The sequence below is a fragment of the Rhineura floridana genome, chromosome 10 (genome assembly GCF_030035675.1).
Source record: "Rhineura floridana isolate rRhiFlo1 chromosome 10, rRhiFlo1.hap2, whole genome shotgun sequence".
NCBI lineage: Eukaryota > Metazoa > Chordata > Lepidosauria > Squamata > Rhineuridae > Rhineura > Rhineura floridana.
Genome location: NC_084489.1, coordinates 44,227,303 through 44,246,064, shown reverse-complemented (window position 1 = coordinate 44,246,064; position 18,762 = coordinate 44,227,303). Strand labels below are relative to the sequence as shown.

General features: G+C 38.9%; 1 protein-coding gene across 5 annotated transcripts in view; it reads right to left on the bottom strand.

Moving 5' to 3' along the window:
• The window catches only part of SNX13 (sorting nexin 13), a 157,740-nt gene that overhangs the window by 78,467 nt on the left and 60,511 nt on the right, over positions 1–18,762 (bottom strand). For 4 of the 5 annotated variants that reach the window (XM_061586097.1, XM_061586093.1, XM_061586095.1 and 1 more), the window contains 6 exons: positions 15,621–15,742; positions 13,309–13,430; positions 8,810–8,911; positions 8,293–8,381; positions 5,119–5,202; positions 3,705–3,843 (listed from right to left, as the gene is read on the bottom strand). In XM_061586097.1, the coding sequence (XP_061442081.1) occupies positions 3,705–3,843; positions 5,119–5,202; positions 8,293–8,381; positions 8,810–8,911; positions 13,309–13,430; positions 15,621–15,742 (658 nt within the window). The remainder of the gene's footprint in view (positions 1–3,704; positions 3,844–5,118; positions 5,203–8,292; positions 8,382–8,809; positions 8,912–13,308; positions 13,431–15,620; positions 15,743–18,762) is intronic. The other variant, XM_061586096.1, reaches the window with a different exon arrangement.

The window sequence follows — 18,762 nt, the reverse complement described above, 5'->3', positions numbered from 1 at the left end:
ATACTTGCATTTGAGGTAGGCGCTACACATTTGACAGGAGCTCAGCTGCATGCTTGATTGCAGTTTGCCAAGCTGAATTAGTGAACTTCAACTGACCAGGGCATCCAGGCCACGCTTCCCTCATATAGCATGTCTTCCTGCTCTCCAGCAATTCAGCTGCCCTTGTAGTGGCCATTAGTTGCTGCTCAATCATTGCCCCTTAGATGAGGTGGACTTTGCACCCTCCATAGGACTACCTAAGGCTATTGAGGGAACACAGCAGAGTTATTCAGACCAAACAGTTAAGTTACAATTCCATAGACATCAGGAGTTTGCCATTCTTGATGGAAAGGCGTCAACATGGACTGCTCTTCCACCTGTGAACCATCTATATCCTTCTCCAGAGAGACAACTGAATCATCATACACATTCCGTTGCATTTCAGTGGTTTGTCTGCCAAGCCTCTGTACCATCAGCCTCAGTGCTCTACCTCTGGACACATCATGTGGGTCTGGTGAAGTACTGTCACATGTTCTCTGTTCCCCTTGCTGCTCATTAACAGCATTGTTTGGCTGACTCAAATGAACACTGTGCTGCAATGCCGCCCTGGGCTCCTGCTGGGAGGAAGGGCGGGATATAAATCAAAATCATCATCATCATCATCATGTATTGGAAGGTAATTGATTATTCACTGGTGCAGGGTGTGATTGTGTAACTTGCTGCATTTGTGCAGGTGCTACTTGAAAGACTGGCTAGTTCTCCAGAAATGTCATTCATCAGGGCTCTACTAATGTGATTTAATGCTTCAGGACTTAAATGGAAAGATTCCACCTGCTGAATTTCTTGACTGAAACCAGAGATAGCAGCAGAGAGCAAATTAACTGTCTGTGTTGAATCTTTATGCTGTTGCTGCTGTTTTTGACCAGAGGTGGCAGCATTATGCAATGGCACTGTATGTAAACAGGTCTGTGGAAGTTCAGACTGCTGGATGTTAACACCAGTGCACTCCTGCTTTCTCAGAATTTGAGCTGAAAATGACCAAAGGATCTGGAGCCATTTCATCCTCAGAGAGCATATCTTTTGTTGCCACCCACTGCTGGCTTTGCTCTCCCACATAAGCTGCTCTTCTGCACTCTAATAATGTTGGTAAAACTGCATTTTTATTTTTGTCCTTAGTTTTAGCTGCATTTTCCCTCCCTGATTGCTCTGCTACCACATCGCTTGCAGGGTTTGTAATGCTTTTGTGCATGTTTCTGGCCACTCTCTGTGCTACTGCAAGAGTTAATGGGCCACCCACGGCCCGTGAGGCTGTTTTCTGTTGCCCAAATGGCAGCCTTCTGCACTGTAACAATGACATTGGTAAGACTGCTTCATTAATGCTCTCATTATTTTTAGCAGCATAAATTGTTCAACTGCTCTGCCACCTCATTGCTTACAGATTTCTCTTCATTTTTGGTTCTCACAACGTGCTTCCTCCGATTGCTGCTGCATTGCTTACAGGTTAACAGCGCTTTGCTGCTGATTACTGACCTCTCTCTGTGCTACTGCAAGATTCGATGGGCCATGTGCTGACTATAAGGCTGTTTGTTGATTAAAATGGTGGCTGCCTCCATGCATGCTGCTGTGGCTTTTGTTTTCAACCGTCATCTTGCCAGAGCAGGCTGAAGGCGCTACCACACCAACCGCTGCTGCTGCTTTGTGCCATGACTTTAATCTTTCAAAGTGCTGTGCAGGGACCTTCTTATGATCCTTGTGTTTTTAACCAACATCTTTTTCTCTGAGCAGGCTGAAGGCACTACTGCACCAAATGCTCTTGCCGCCTTCTGTACTGATTTTATTTTATTTTTTGAGTGCTCCTTCGGCATTTCGCTGCTAACAGGTTTTTTCTCCTTTTCAGAAAAGTCTTCTTTGTCACAATTGAATCAATACAGAGTTCATTAGATAAAATGAAATTAATTTGAACACCTCAGCTAACTATCTAGGTAATTAATTCAAGGTATCAAATGCTTAGGCAATCAATTTAACAATATAATAAGTTGACCAACGGACATAATGACACTTAACAGTCACTCAGACATGCACACAACTCATTTGGAAAAACTGTAAATGACACTCAAACACAAACCACTCAGGAAGGAATTCAGACACAACAAATCAACAACAGTAGGTAAAGATTTGAGATTCTAGGAAAGGATACAAGCCAGCCAGTCTGAAAAGCAAGGCGAAGACAGTACTGCTCAAGCCAGGCAGGAAAATGAACTGTCACTCCATGGGAGGGGCTAAGGTGAGAGTCCTTTAGAGTGTTAACTCTTTCCTGCCTCAAGCAACAGGAGAGGAAGACAATACAGTAGGGCCTCGCTTTTCAGCGTTCCGCTAATATGGCGCCAGCAGAGCGATCAACTGTAGCACGGTGAGCTCCAGCTGCCGCACTCCAGCTGACGGTGCTTGGCCCCTGAAGCTCCCTGCACTACAGCTGATCAGCTGTAGCACGGGGAGCTCTAGCTGCCTGTACTATACAGCTGATTGCGTGCTATGTCCCACTTTACGGCAAGTTTCTCTTTTTGGCGGGGGCCTGCAACGTCACCCGCCCTACTGTACCCACTTGGGGGTGTCTTGGTGCCCACTGGAGAAAGACATTATCCTGTGGTCCATTTAAAAGTGGTGTATTGGAAATGAGTCAATAAGATTCAAAAACCTGTTCAGCTATTAACTCACTGGATAGCTTCCTGAAAATCACCAGCAGTCCTAATTACCCCATGAAAATATTGGTGGCCTAACTCACAGGATGTTGCAGAGAAAACAAGTTAAATATTTTAGGTAAATGCCATCAAAGGGAAATGGTATCTACATTATTTTTAGTACAGTAAGAATTACCGACAGACAAGAAATATGCACTCTTTGTCAGTGCTTTCCAGTCAAGTACAACTTCCAATCAAGTTAATCTCTTAAAAGAACAAAATGCGGCGGCCAGATTGCTGACAAGGACCAAGCGGTCCGAGCATATAACACCTGTTCTGGCCAGCTTGCACTGGTTGCCAATATGTTTCCGGGCTAGATTCAAAGTGTTGGTATTAACCTATAAAGCCTTATACGGTGCGGGACCACGATACCTTGCGGAACGCCTCTTCCGATATGAACCGGCCCGTGCACTACGTTCTGCTACGAAGGCCCTCCTCCGGGTTCCAACTCACAGGGAGGCCCGGAGGGTGATGACAAGATCTAGGGCCTTCTCAGTGGTGGCCCCCGAACTATGGAACAGTCTCCCTGAGGAAGTACGCCTGGCGCCGACTCTGCTCTCCTTCCGGCGCCAGGTCAAAACCTTCCTATTCTCTGAAGCATTTTAAGTTACACTGATTTAATTTTAAAAATGTTTATTGTATTGGATTGTTGATTGTATTTTAGTATTATTTTGTTATTCATTGTATTTTTATGCTATTTTATGTTCACCGCCCAGAGAGCTATTGCTAGTCGGGCGGTATATAAATTTAATAAATAATAAATAATAATAATAAATAACAACGGTTATCAAAAGTCTAAAGCTCCCTCAGTGTCCATCTATCCAAAAAGAAGTGGGTTATTTCATCAAAACACACTAGCAAAAATGGTTTTCCCTCCATGCACCAGCCTTCAACCTAACAATTCTCAGTAAGTTACTTTTCATATTTAAACTAAACAGTATATTACTGATGTTTTAAGTTGCAAATGTAAAGTATTAAAATACCAACCATCTCCAGCTGTATCTAAGGATCGAAGATACTGCAGTTCTTCTGCTGCTTTATCCCTTACAGCTTCCAACTCCCCTACGTTGTCACTTACTTTAATAATGTTCATAAAGGCCTCATAGTTGCAAATTGAATCACGAATCTAATATATGAAAAAAATACATTTTAATTAAATTAACCTACTGTTTCCCAAGCAAACAAGACTGATATATAACCACATAGTTGCTTTCAAATCATTACAGTTCATCCTCCCTTTCTATGTATGTGTGTGCTTTATTTTATTTTGCCCAACTGGGTTCTTAACTTCTTCATATTTCACCTTCTAAGCAGCAAACTTCACAATCCAACCTTCAGCTTCCTGTTATCAACATTCATGCTCCTTAGTCCTTTGGAGTGTTAACTTTTTCCTTCCTCAAGCAACAGGAGAGAAAGACAATACCCACTTGGGGGTGTCCTGCTGCCCACTGGAGGATACTGATGATCATATCCAATCCCAGAAAAAACCTAACTAAGTACATTGCTCAATATTGCATTCCAAGTTAAATAGAAATTTTAATGGAACACATACATAGTGTACCTGTCCACCTCTCTATTTAGGCCAGCACTGCTGTAACAGTGTGTAGCCAAATGGTTATTATAGTTCACAAAGCACTTACTAGTCTCATGAAACAAGTGGCCTGGCAAGCCATAACACAGGAACAACCAATATTAAAATATTAATTTCTTTACAGATTAATACTATATGAAATAGTGCTAATTCAATGCTAGCTTTTAAAAAATATAATATATAATATAATAAATATTTATAAAAGAACTGGCAGTGATGTTAATCTCTTTCAGGCTAAAGCTTCCAAAATCTGTAAAGCAGCACTTAGCATTAGTTTATGTAGAAAGTAGTTTCAAATAAGGAAAACGTATTACATCGTCAGTTTCTGCAATACATATTTTGTTATGAAGTATACTGGAAAACTTAAGACTGTAATGGCCTGGTACACATCTTACTTGAAACCAAAGTTAAGCTTAATTATGTTTTAAAGGTGAACATGCAGCACGCCAGTCCACTGAGCAAAAATTACAGCTGCTCCACTCTGCTCCTGCTCCAGCTGCCTCCTGCTCCACTCTGCTCCTAACTCCAGCTGGAGTCAGTTTGGCTTAATGTTACATCCAAACCTTGGTAATAGTTCATGGTTTGTCTAAAATGAGACAAACCATGAGTCCAGATTTTAATGCAATGCAAAGCCAATCATCACTTAGCTTCTGGCATCAGCAGGAGCAGGACACAAGTGGAATGGCCACAATTTTCACTCCATGCTCCAACATTCTGAGCATTCACCTTTCATCCATAAGTAAGTTTAATTGTGATTTGAAGTGCACAGACAGGCATTTCAAAGATACTGTCTAAGTGTACCAAGCTTACCATCCATATGAAATACTGATTAATATAATCAGGATCACTGAGCTGATTTATTAATGGAAGAAGAATTCCTCGAGCAAGGATTTCCTGAAAAATAATGGACAAAAAAAATCCATTAAGGTTTCTTTAAATCATCAATTTGAACAGATGTCAAACTAAAACAAAAATTAAAACAAAAGCCGGATAAAAAGAAAAGAATCGTAAGAAAATAAATTTTACTTTCACATTTTTCTAGAACTATATCCCAGAAAATCACTTTTTGAAGACTTGTCACTCTTGCTGGAAGCAGTTTCATAAGCCTACAGCTGTACCCAAGCTTAAGCTGACATAAGATAAAGCACCATAATAAAGCAAGCTCACCTTCCCATGATTCAGAGACTGTCACTAGACCAAAGCTCCTCTTACTTCATTATCCTCCATGCAATCATAATCACGTGGGGAGAGACAGCAGAGCTGTGTCAGCTGCCCCCCCGTCTCCCATCCTAACTCTACCCCTGCCTACTGTCCACACATTGGGGAAATAATGAAGCCCCTGAATGCATGTAGAAGCTCCTCATGATCTGGAACCTTTAGAGATCACACAGAGAACCTAATGTGTTCAGGAGGCTTCCCAATTGCAGACATTTCAACTTATGGGGGAGGGGATATGCAATGCTGATGGGCAATAGGCACAGTCCTACTTTTCACCTGAATGCACTTACAGTCATTTTGAGGATAACTAGAGAAAACAGCTCACGAGTAAACATGATTAACAATGCAATCCTACAAATGTCTACACAGATGTAAGTTTCATTGAGTACAATGAGGCTCACTCCTAAGTATGTATGTATAGGATTACTGCCTAACACAAAGATATAAATTAATGCTACCTTTCACAGAATTTCATAAAAATAAGTACAGATAGGTGTAAGATATTTCAGATGCACCCCCACACTTATTGTTTTCATTATCAAATAATGAAAGCTGTAAAGATGCAATTTTAAACATTCATTTCATCAGCATCATTTACACTGAAATAGAATCAAGTCCCACTCAACACGGTGGAACTTACTTCTAAGTAAATATGCATGCCAATAAATAGAAAGCAATTTTAGGATATATAATAGCGATATCTAATCCACAGCTCACAGATCTGACATTGCTTGCTCAGAAGTCTGTCAAGACAAAATTTAAAACCATATGAAGAATTGCTATGTGAATAACTTGTGGTTTATCAGAGTAGTTCTTGCAGACTGTTAAGAACAGCTGAGGCTGAGAAAAGGGAGCTAGTGGGGAAGTGGAGGTAGGAAGACAATGTAGCATCAGACTAACAGATGGTTTTGGTAGACAATATATGTCAAAGGAGTGGGCAAAAACAGTGAGTGGCAGCTGAGTTGCTCAAAAAGAAGAGAAAGATTTAATGGCTATAGCTGGGGAGTCTGCAGGGCTGGACACTCCTGGTCTTATTAGCAAGATCTACTATTATACTTAATGAGAAGCAATAGTAGTTGCTTCTGCAGTCACAAGGTTCTGCAAGAAGCATCCTTCCTCTACCACTGGGGGAAAGAGAGAAATGAACAGATATTCAAGAAGCCTTCTAATTGCTTATTTAAAGCAATCAATCAACTAAAGCTTCAATCATTTCAATCAAAAATACAAATTTCTCCTTCCCCCAGTTTAGTGTGACTGACAAGTGAGGGCTTGCCACAATTCCACCTCCATCAGTTCAAGACAAAGTGTGATTCATATGGAAGTTATAGATGAATTTTCTTTGTGCTCTGTTTTCAAGCATAAGGGAGGGGGGAAAGAGGAGAGCACTAAATTTTAAAAAGAGGCAAGCCTGAAAATGGTTCTTGAAAGCATAAGGAACTTTAATAAAATAGTAAATTGCCAAATCTATTTCAGTAGTAACCTTCCTCAGGGGAAATTAAATAAGAAACCATAATTCAAATAATATAAAGTTATTCATAATACAAATTGTATACAACATAAAATTACTAATACACTAATTATAGTCAGACAGACCATATTTCAAAACTAAAACTTATAAAACATGGAACTTGCCTTGGTGAAGTTAGGCCTTAATCTATATTAACCATAAAACAAATCAATCTCAGCCCCATCTTATGTACTTGTTTTTCACAAGACTAATGTTCACAAAATTACCCACTGCAAAACCAATGTTATAATTATAAATCCCTCTATATTCATAAATATCTGAAATAAAATAGTGCAATCCTATACATATCTATTCAGAATAAGAACTGCTTAGTTCAATGGGACTCACTTTGATAAAATATTATATTTAAAAAAAAAGTTACATCAACTCTTGAGTGCTTTGCATTGCTCAATACCCATGCAACTTTTTTTTAAGATGAAAGGCTAATTTTACTATGTTCTATTTCATTTCATTTTTAATATAGGCTGATCATAATTAGTGACTATGTATATTGAACGTGTTGGGCAATTGACTATTTTATTAAAGCTTTGGTTTCCAGCACTATTATTAGGCTTGCCTCTTTTTTCTTTTTCTTTTCTATATATAGATCTAACATATGCCTGAAATGATTTTACTCTTAACATTTTCTCTTCCTTCTGGTCCTCAAAAAAGGTACAATGTGTGCCTTTTGTATAACAGGCATGATCTAATTCACCACAGATGCAGCAGCTCCACCCAGAAAATTTCCAAATGTTCAAAAAGTTTCGTTTTCTCTCGCCCATCCCCCATATATACATACAGGCAGTACAACTAATAATGCCTTTATCCAGCTCTTTTTCACCATGATAGGGAGCCCATCATCACACTGCCTGAGTGCACCAGTAAACAGAAGTGGGGTGGAAGGGGGGAGAACTGGGCTTTAGCTATGGGAATCTTCCCTGCATGGCTGCTCAGTGGCGGACTGCATGATGCCATTTCTTTTTAACTGGTTCACAATCCATATCTATATTTAACAGTGCAAAGCTGTTGAGTTCAATGTGGCTTACTCTGAGATTATATATAGGATTACAACCTAAATAATTAATAATTTAACAACAGATAAACAATTGACTAAAACTAAACCGAGAATTACAAAAGCTTTAATTATTGGACAGATCTAGATGTAAAATGTTTATGGTTCCTGATTATACAAACATCATGCAGTTGTTACGCAAAGAAATACTCGACACTCCAGGGATATGGTATGAAACTAAATTTACCCTGACAAAATATCTCATGATCTTGTTCTGGAAGTCTCCAGGAGGTAGCAATAAATACAGTAAAACTTCGCACAGATCCCTTAGGAATCCTAAAGGCACAAGATAAAAAAAATTGTGTAACAAAATCTAATATGGAGTTAAACATATTCCTTTCATACCTTTCAAGTAGTAACAAATATCATTATATACTGCAATAAATACCATCTTCTGTATGACAAAAATCCAGGAAATCAACTGTTGATAATTTTCTAGGAATACAATACAATATTGTTGTAACATAAATTGTACAGTTTCAAGTCCCACTTCTAACCAATAGAAAAATAAATTATTTTACTACTACAGACGTATTTCACCCACTAATTAATAAGAAAATTCACTGCCAAACCCATCAAGTAAAAGCACTTATTAAATACTAAGCACCAACAATAACTTGTCCAGAAATTTCAGTTTACTTCTAGGAGATTGACTGCTGATATAATTTAGTCACAACATATCTAAAGAAACAAGAAAAAAAAACCTTCTTCGTCTTTGGGAGATGTGCAGACGAGATCACGACAGACTCTCTTTTCCGTCTCAACTTCAACTTCAAAAAATGTATTTACAAGATCTTCCGCTCCATCTAAATAGATTGGAACATTTGAATGGATCTACAAGTGTACATTGGATTATCTGGTTTTGCAATTATCCCTATGAATTTATAATTGCTGCATCAAGATTCTTTTTTCTAAATTAAACTCTATGTTAACTATTACACTTCTTTGTTGTTGTTATTATGTGCCTTCAAGTCGATTACGACTTATGGCGACCCTATGAATCAGTGACCTCCAAGAAAATCTGTCATGAACCACCCTGTTCAGAGCTTGTAAATTGAGGTCTGTGGCTTCCTTTATGGAACCAATCCAACTCTTGTTTTGCCTTCCTCTTTTTCTACTCCCTTCTGGTTTTCCGAGCATTATTGTCCTTTCTAGTGAATCATGTCTTCTCATGATGTGTCCAAAGTATGATAACCTCAGTTTCATCATTTTAGCTTCTAATGATAGTTCTGGTTTAATTTGTTCTAACACCCAATTAGTTGTCTTTTTCGCAGTCCATGGTATGTGCAAAGCTCTCCTCCAACACCATATTTCAAATGAGTGGATTTTTTGTTTATCCACTTTTTTCACTGTCCAACTTTCACATCCATACACAGAGACTGGGAATACCATGGTCTGAATGATCCTGACTTTGGTGTTCAGTGATACATCTTAGCATTTGAGGACCTTTCCTAGTTCTCTCATAGCTGTCCTCCCCAGTCCTAGCCTTCTTCTGATCTCTTGACTATTGTCTCCATTTTGGTTAATGACTGTGCCAAGGTATTGAGAATCCCTGACAAGTTCAATGTCCCCATTGTCAACGTTAAAGTTACATAAATCTTCTGTTGTCATTACTTTAGTCTTCTTGACTTTCAGCTGTAGTCCTGCTTTTGTGCTGTCCTCTTTACCTTTCATCAGCATTCGTTTCAAATCATTACTGGTTTCTGCTAGTAGTATGGTATCGTCTGCATATCTTAAATTGATATTTCTCCCTCCAATTTTCACACCTCCGTCATCTTGGTCCAATCCCACTTTCCGTATGATATGTTCTGCATATAGATTGATTAAATAAATAGGGTGACAAAATACACCCGTCTTGCACCCTTTCTGATATGGAACCAATCCATTTCTCCATATTCTCTCCTTACAGTAGCCTCTTGTCCAGAGTATAGGTTGTGCATCAGGACAATCAGATGCTGTGGCACCCCCATTTCTTTTAAAGCATTCCATAGTTTTTCATGATCTATACAGTCAAACGCTTTGCTGTAATCTATAAAGCACAGGGTGATTTTCTTCTGAAATTCCTTGGTCCGTTTCATTATCCAACATATGTTTGCGCTATGATCTCTGGTGCCTCTTCCCTTTCTAAAGCCAGCTTGGACATCTGGCATTTCTCACTCCATATATGGTAAGAGCCTTTGTTGTAGAATCTTGAGCATTACTTTACTTGCATGGGATATTAAGGCAATAGTTCGATAATGACTGCATTCCCTGGGATCCCCTTTCTTTGGAATTGGGATGTATACGGAACGCTTCCAGTCTGTGGGCCATTGCTTAGTTTTCCATGTTTCTTGACAGATTTTAGTCACAATTTGGACAGATTCAGTCTCAGTAGCTTGTAGCAACTCTATTGGTATGCCATCTGTTCCTGGTGCTTTGTTTCTTCCAAGTATTTTAAGAGCATCTTTCACCTCACATTCTAGAATGTCTGGTTCTTCATCATACGGTTCCTCCATGAATGAGTCTGTCATCCTGGCATCTCTTTTATAGAGTTCTTCAGTGTATTGCTTCCATCTTCCTTTTATTTCATCTCGGTCAGTCAGTGTGTTCTCCTGTTGATTATTCAACATCCCTACTCTTGGTTTAAATTTCCCTTTCATTTCTCTAATCTTTTGGAATAGGGCTCTTGTTCTTCCCTTTTTGTTGTCCTCTTCTATTTCTATACAGTAACTATTGTAATAGTTCTTTGTCCCTACGTACTAGTCGCTGTATTGTTGCATTTAGGGTTCTGACCGTATTTCTATCTCCTTTTGCTTTCCTTCTCTCTTTAACCATTTCGTCAGTCGTCCATTGAGGTCTTTCTCTCTTTTTAACTAGAGGTATTGTCTTTTTGCATTCTTCCCTGATAATGTTTCTGACTTCAGTCCATAGTTCTTCTGGTTCTCTGTCAACTAAGTTTAAAGCCTCAAACCTGTTTCTTATTTGATCTTGGTATTCTTCTGGGATGTTATTTAAATTGTATTTTGGCAGTATGATTGCTTTGTTGTTGTTCTTTAGCTTTACTCTTATTTTCGATACGACCAGTTCATGATCTGTACCGCAGTCTGCTCCTGGTCTTGTTTTCGCAGAAAGTATGGAACTTCTCCATCTTCTGCTACCAACTGTATAATTAATTTGATTCCTATACTGACCATTTGGTGATCCCCATGTGTATAGTCACCTTTTCGGTTGTTCAAAAAATGTGTTTGCAAGAAACAAATTATCGGCTTCACAGAATTCAATAAGTCTCCTGCTTCATTTCTGTCTCCTAAGCCCCATTTCCCCACAATTGCTAGTTCTTCTCTGTTCCCTATTTTTGCATTCCAGTCCCCCATGATTATCATCGCATCTTGTTTTGATCAATTTCTTCCTGTACTTCTGTGTAGAATCTCTTCAATTCCTCTTCTGCATTTGCTGTTGGAACATAGACTTGGATGATGGTTATGTTAATAGGTTTCCCATTTAATCTCATTGAGATCACTTGCTCAGACCTTGTGTTGTAGCTCCTGCTTGCTTTTGCTACATCACTTCTCACTATTAAAGCAACCCCATTTCTTCTTAATTTCTCATTTCCTGTATAAAATATTTTGTAATTGCCTGATTGAAAATGTCCCATTCCCATCCATTTTAATTCACTCACACCAAGTATTGTAATGTTGATACGTTCCATTTCTTGCTTGACAATTTCTAACTTTCCTTGGTTCATGCTTCTCGCGTTCCATGTTCCTATTGTGTGTGTCGTACAACTCCAGACTCTCCTTTTGCATCTGTGTGCATCAGCCTCTGGGCTTCCTTTCGGCTTTGACCCAGCTGCGTCATTAGTCACAGCGCTACTGTTACTTGTCCTTTGTTCTTCCCCAGTAGCTCAGTGAGTGCCTTCTGACCTGGGGGTCTCATCTTCCAGCACTATCTCATGTTGCATTTTGGATACTCTGTTCATAGGGTTTTCATGGTAACAGATATTCAGAGGTGGTTTACCATTGCCTTCCTCTGAGTTTGGATGCATCTTAGTCTGGTGTTTCAGCTTTGACCATTCCGCCTTGGGTGTCCCTGCTAGGAGTCTAGCCTCTTGGTCTAGCCTCCTGATGGCATTGCTCTCAGCTTCTTCAACACTCTCAAACCCCCCTCACCACGTTAAGGTGTGCATCCTAGAGGGAGTTACATTTCTTTACAATTTACATATAACTCTGCTTAGCAGTTTAATTCTCTTCTTCTCCCATGTGTGCCAAGATATTTATTTCTTAATTATGAAAAACTTACAGTCAGTTCAATGGATACACTATATGTACTTCCACTATAGTCAAACAGAAACAAAGAGACCCAAGCCAGGAAATAGTCATAGGAGGTAATTTGGTCCTTGTGTTTGTTGGCACACAAATAAAGAATAATCACTACAACTGCTTTCCTTAGAAATGGAAATTTGAGTGGCAGGAAGCAAGCACTCCCTCAGCCATTAGAATATAGGCTTGTACTATACTTTGTATTTTTATATACCATAGGTTTCAAGTCCTGTTGGAGGTCACTGATTCATAGGGTCGCCATAAGTCATAATCGACTTGAAGGCACATAACAACAACAAAGGTTTCAAGTTTAGAGACTTTGTTTCTTTCATTTGGGCACATCGTTAGAAGACCACATCTATCTCATCCAAGAACAGTGAATCACCTCATCTAACTTTTCAAAGCAGTCTTTTCTTAGGTACCAGTCACAATGCATTTAACTGGACAGAAAAAAAGAAAGCTTATCCAGAGAAGGAACATCTTCTATTCTGGCAGACAACAAGTAGCATTCAATGCTTTGCTCGCACAAGGAGAATTCCCTGTCCCTCTCCAATGCAGCCCCCTGTGACTCCCTGAAAAACCTTTCCAGGGGAACAGGGAACCCTAAGGAAAGGCCTCAGGTGTTGAATGGGAAGCTGCAGTGGGAATGGAAAATCAGGAAAAAGTGTGTGAAACAACTGAATATTTTAGCATATTTATTTACCACTAATAGATACAGATCTTATGCCAATCTAAGACACTTTCAATGGCAATTAAAAAAAAGTTAAAAATACTACACACAAAACTTTCATTTGTAAGAAAATGGCAGCTGAATGCATTGAGAAATAGCTGTAGGCAACACAAAACCTTCACTCAGGTTATTACAAAATTCAACAAGACATACATATTAAAATGTTAGGCATTACCCTTAATCTGATCATCTTTCTCCGTTATCTTTTGCTGAGCTTTTCTGAATACTCTAAGATGAGTAGTAAAATCATCTACGAGTCGGGTAGTAAAATAAGGCTGCCAATCTACTTCTTTTGACCTTTCAAAATAAAGAAACAGCACATTGACAAAATGTCACATAGCAGACTTGCAGTACAACCTTAAAACATGTTTCCATTACTTCAGCTGCAAATAATAGAACAGAGCAGTAGGTGGCAACCTTACATAAAGGTTTGCTCAAGACCTGTCATGCATACGACAGGGGGGATAGATGGGGGAGGAATCCGGCAAGTTGTGATTCCACAACAGACACCCTTGATCCAATCTGCTTGGACCAATGGAGGGATCAGGGCAGGGATTTGCTCCTGCATCCATGCATTGCCAGGTTCCCACTCTGTTATGGATTTGCATATGAGGGGGTGTGAAGTTTGCCTGCTTGAAAGCAATTTCAGCTATCTAGCGTGCAGGGCTCCTACCATGGCATGCCCTGAAATCAATCTAACAAGTTTCACTGGAAGTGATGGCTTCTGATGACAGGACATCACTCTCTGGGACAACTTTATGTATTTTATATACATTTTATGTACAATTCATGTATTTTATGTACACTTCATATTCTAATTCACAATAAAACTATGGGGTCATTCAATTTCACTAAATACATAAAATATATGTAAAATTCCCCCTAAAAACAATGGATTGTCATCAGGACCCATCACTCCTAGCAGGAGTTAACTACATTGATTTAAATGTGTGCCATGGCAGAAACTCCATGTGCTATCTAGAGATTCTTAGGCGTCTGAAACTACTTTTTAAACACAGCAAAATGTGGCAGAAACATATTCCTTGGACCACCTTGTGTTATTCTCTACATTTTTACCTTAAAAAATTCTGCATTGGTTTTTAGGGATATATACAGATTGGGCCTTCAAAACCCGCACAGAAAAGGGATAGAAAGGACCTTACACCTAGCCCATGACAAACTGGCCTAAAACATGTTTTTCCCTTGGGACTATTCCTATTTAAGAGAGACAAAGAAAAAGAGAAATCAAAAACAAAAAACCCAACCCAAAACTTATGACATTATGATTTATAAAGTATCTTTAACACCTGGTGAACAACGGAATGTTATGATGTTAAAACTGTTTCATGTAACACAATACTACGTCTATAATTCTGTGAGATTAAGTATCTCAAAATGTACTGCATGTAAATAAAGACTCATACCTAAAGAAACCTGCATTTGTATTATATGCCTAAAAGGAGATAAAATAAGCCTTAAATGGCTAATTAGCACCCATACATATTGGGTTGGATCCAGATTTGGTTAGTTACACTTTGTTCCCACTGAAACCATGACCAACAATTCAGACTGATTTCAGTGAGGACTCGATACTAGCTTTGGTTCCAACCCACCTTTATATTTTCACCAAGTGCTAAAAAATATGCTTTAGAAGAAGATATTCAACTTCTCCCTGCTTATGAGAACAAGCAGTGAAACCACTTCACAGATTTCCCAACAATAATCCCAACAACTTCCAAAAAATTTAGGATCGTATTTCACAGCATGAAGAGGATAACAGTAGGCTTAAATTTTACAAATTATATATCACCCCATGGCCACATCATGATGAGATGAAAACGTGGTTTCCCTTGTTAGAAAACTGAAACTGAAATGAAATAAGTTTAAAAGTTTATCCTACCATTTGACATAAGCAAGTTTCCAACAGTTGTTGATCATCATATGAAATGTCAATTACTAATATACATCTTGAGAGCCAGTGTGGTGTAGTGGTTAAGGTGCTGGACTACAACCTGGGAGACCAGGGTTCAAATCCCCACACAGCCATGAAGCTCACTGGGTGACCTTGGGACAGTCACTGACTCTCAGCCTCAGAGGGAGGCAATGGTAAACCCCCTCTGAATGCCGCTTACCATGAAAGCCCTATTCATAGGGTCGCCATAAGTCAGAATCGACTTGAAGGCAGCCCATTTTCATTTTTCAATATACATCTGAGAACTGTTTTGCACTCCCTAGGAAATATTCCCCTCTTTCAAAAAGCCAAGTTGTCCTTGACAGTAGCTGCAACACAAACTCAGAAAACATGGACACTGTCATAATATATGAGTGTAACCTTCTGTGATACTGCAAGTTTTTAATGCATGCACCTTAATGGTATATTGAAGGAACAGCTATGGACAGTTTTTAATCTACTTTTGTAAGCTACTGGGATAATTTTAGGGAAAGCTTTCTGGATGTGTTTGAAATTGTTCATAAAGTAATTCTTACCTAGAAGAAAACTGAATTAGTGCATTTTGCAGAGCCTGCCTGATTTCAAGAAGAAAAGATTCATCATCACTTAGTGTGTAATACCAATACTGGACATAATCACGCAAGGAAAACTGGATAACCTAAAATTATATCAAAATTTATAAATAAAATATTAAAACATTCACACAACAAGTAATTATTTCCACATTATCTGAAAACTATTCTAAATAAATAATTCTTATAAGGGTTAAAGTTCTAATTAAGATAGGTATTGGCCTGGTTCACACAGCACAGTAAACCATAGTTTATGGTAAACTATGACACATGCATCTGTGGTCTGTTCACTAGTCCCTGCTAGCAATGATCCTTGGCTTAGTGTTACTTCTGAACCAGGAATCATGGTTCGTTTTGTTCCTAACAAACCACAACCTGTAGTTATTGTTTACTGGGAGCAAAACAAATCCTGTTATCGGATTTGGATACAACACTAAGTCAAGGACTGTCATTAGTTTCTTTCATGCACAAAATGGAAGGGCTCAAAACACCATCTTAGCTATGATCACAGTAACATATCAACCATGGTTCATCATGACATGCAAAAGGGGCCATTATATGCTACACAAATTTCATTCAGAACTGTGAAAACCTCAGAACACTGACACTGATCACAATTGTGGGTATGCTTATTATTACAAGCACATTGCAGGGCTCTCTCGCTGGTCAATGAACACTTTGGCTGAAGAGCACTTTGCCTTCTGAATTTGACAATAAATTTCATCTCTATGCAAAGACTTCTGAATCATAGCCACTTGTTGAAAATATGCCCAGGGAGAAGGGACTTCCACGCAGGAGAGGGGAGAAACATATGTAGCATTATTTCATATGCCCCCTCCCTAAACTCCTGGTTCACTGTATGGGTCTGTCACATGATAGTGCTGAAAAGCTTTCTCCTACTAAAGAACTACATTGGGCACTTTAAAAATTGAGGAGCCAATGCATTTTTAAACATGGTACATGTCACAATCTACATTAGCAGGCAGTGAACCCTAGCCACAGTTAGCTGTGATGTAAAACTGCCATCAGCAGTGTTTCCAAATATTATAATTTATCATTACAAGGCTATTTTGCTTTTATCTTAATTCCACAAAGAATTAGGCAATTAATATAAAGGGGTTAGGCTCTCATGAACAACAATATATAAAGCTTCTTGTTGTTAATGAGATGGTATCCCCTACATATTTTGCAATAGTAGACAACAGTATTGTATGAAAAAAACCAAATCTTAAAAAGTTAAGACAAAACAATAAATTAAGTTTTAAATCTCCAGATATCCAAACTAATAGTATTTGTCTAGGAACTATGTCAAGGACTGGAAAACACTAGGTCATGAAATCTACCCTGTGCCCTAAGGCAAATTTATCCACACACATACACATTATACAGCAATTTTCCTAGCTGAGCTAGCAAGTAAAAGCAGTACAAAACTTAAGTATTTCTCCTATAGTGATCATGCTGCTTACAAGCTTTGAAAGACTGAAAGACTGACTACACTCAGAAATAACAGCAATGCATGGATTGGATTATGAGTATGGTCCAGCACAAACCTCACAAACCTCTCCCCTTTCCCTCTTAGTCAGAGTGCAAATAAAGGGCATTAGAAGCTTCCGTTTTTGGTTTTCAGAAAACCATAGTTTGCAACATAGTCTGAACCATGGTTTGGGATCCTACTTGTCTCCAACCAGTTTGTTGGGTTTGGATGAAAGGGCAAAGCAGGCTTTGCTGAAACGAGGAACAAAGGTTTCTAATCTCCTTCCCTCATGTACTCAGAAAGGAAAAAGCAGAATAGGGAGTGTGCAAACCCAAGGTTCATGCCTTTGCTATCATTGCATTATATAATTGACTGGAATGTTTAATATATATATTTAGTCCTGATAAAGAGTTCTGCTCAAAAAGCATAGGGCACTTGTCCCTTTGGGGAAGGGACGGGGAACCATTTTTAGAATCTTTTGATTCTGCTGTACAGCTACGTGTATTTTCTTTCAAGGTACAACTTTACATTGAATGTACTGTGTACGCTGACTGCAGTGTCAGCAAGACTTTCATTTCTCAATTTCTAAAAACCAGGCAGCAGGAAATAGTAGTGATATACATACTACAATTGAGGAAACCACAATTCAATTCTAGAGCTTGCTTGCTAGTCCTGCTGTTCTGTGCCACCCATTTCTGGTTATTTACATTAAACATGTCTGTGGTCAAAAATGTAAACCAAAGAGAAATCATGTTCTGTCTGTTCTGAAACCAGAAGCATTAATGTCTAAGCAAGAGCTGAAGATAATTCAGAGCATAGCCTTATCATGTAGAATGGCTGAATATAAACCATCATTTGAAGTTGACTTACTTAGCAATTGCTTGTTTTAAAACAGGATTCCTGGTTTGCATGTAAAACTAAATTGAGTTTATTTGAATCTAAAAGTAAACTCAGAAGGAAGAAGGGGCAATCAGGAGCCCAACACTTCACTTGGGCTTGCTGAAGCTCATCCATGTAGTGCTAAACCATGGCTTAGCATTATGTATAAGCCACCCTTTGAGTAGGCCTTTTGGAGTGACCCAACAATAAGGGATTCAGATATAAGCTGAACCTAGACTGTGTACACACCATACATTTAAAGCACATTTTCCTTCCCCCAAAGAATCCTGGGAACTATACTTGATCCCTCACAGAAGTACAATTACCACCACCCTTAACAATCTATAGTTGCCAAGATTATTTGGGGGTTGAAATGTGATTTAAATATATAGTGTGTACGCAGCTTAAGCATTATGTAGTCATTTCTATTTGTTTACACTTTTATCCCACCTTTCTTCCATCATGGATGCCACCTTGGGTTCCCTGGCAGTCTTCCATTCAGGGGCTTAGCTTCAGCAAGTGGTAGTTTCATATGCCTTCAGACCATACCCCCAAAACATATGGGGAAAATGTGCTGAATACCAACAACTTCAACACATGTAGATAACTGTACGAGACAGACATGATTCAATGAAAACACCAAGTAGCCTACAAATGATTCTTTGGAACAACGGCCAGAGCCGTCAGAACCAGTTCAAAGGAGAATGTTTAGGACATGATTTCCATCCAGTCACCTAATCCAACACCAGAAAG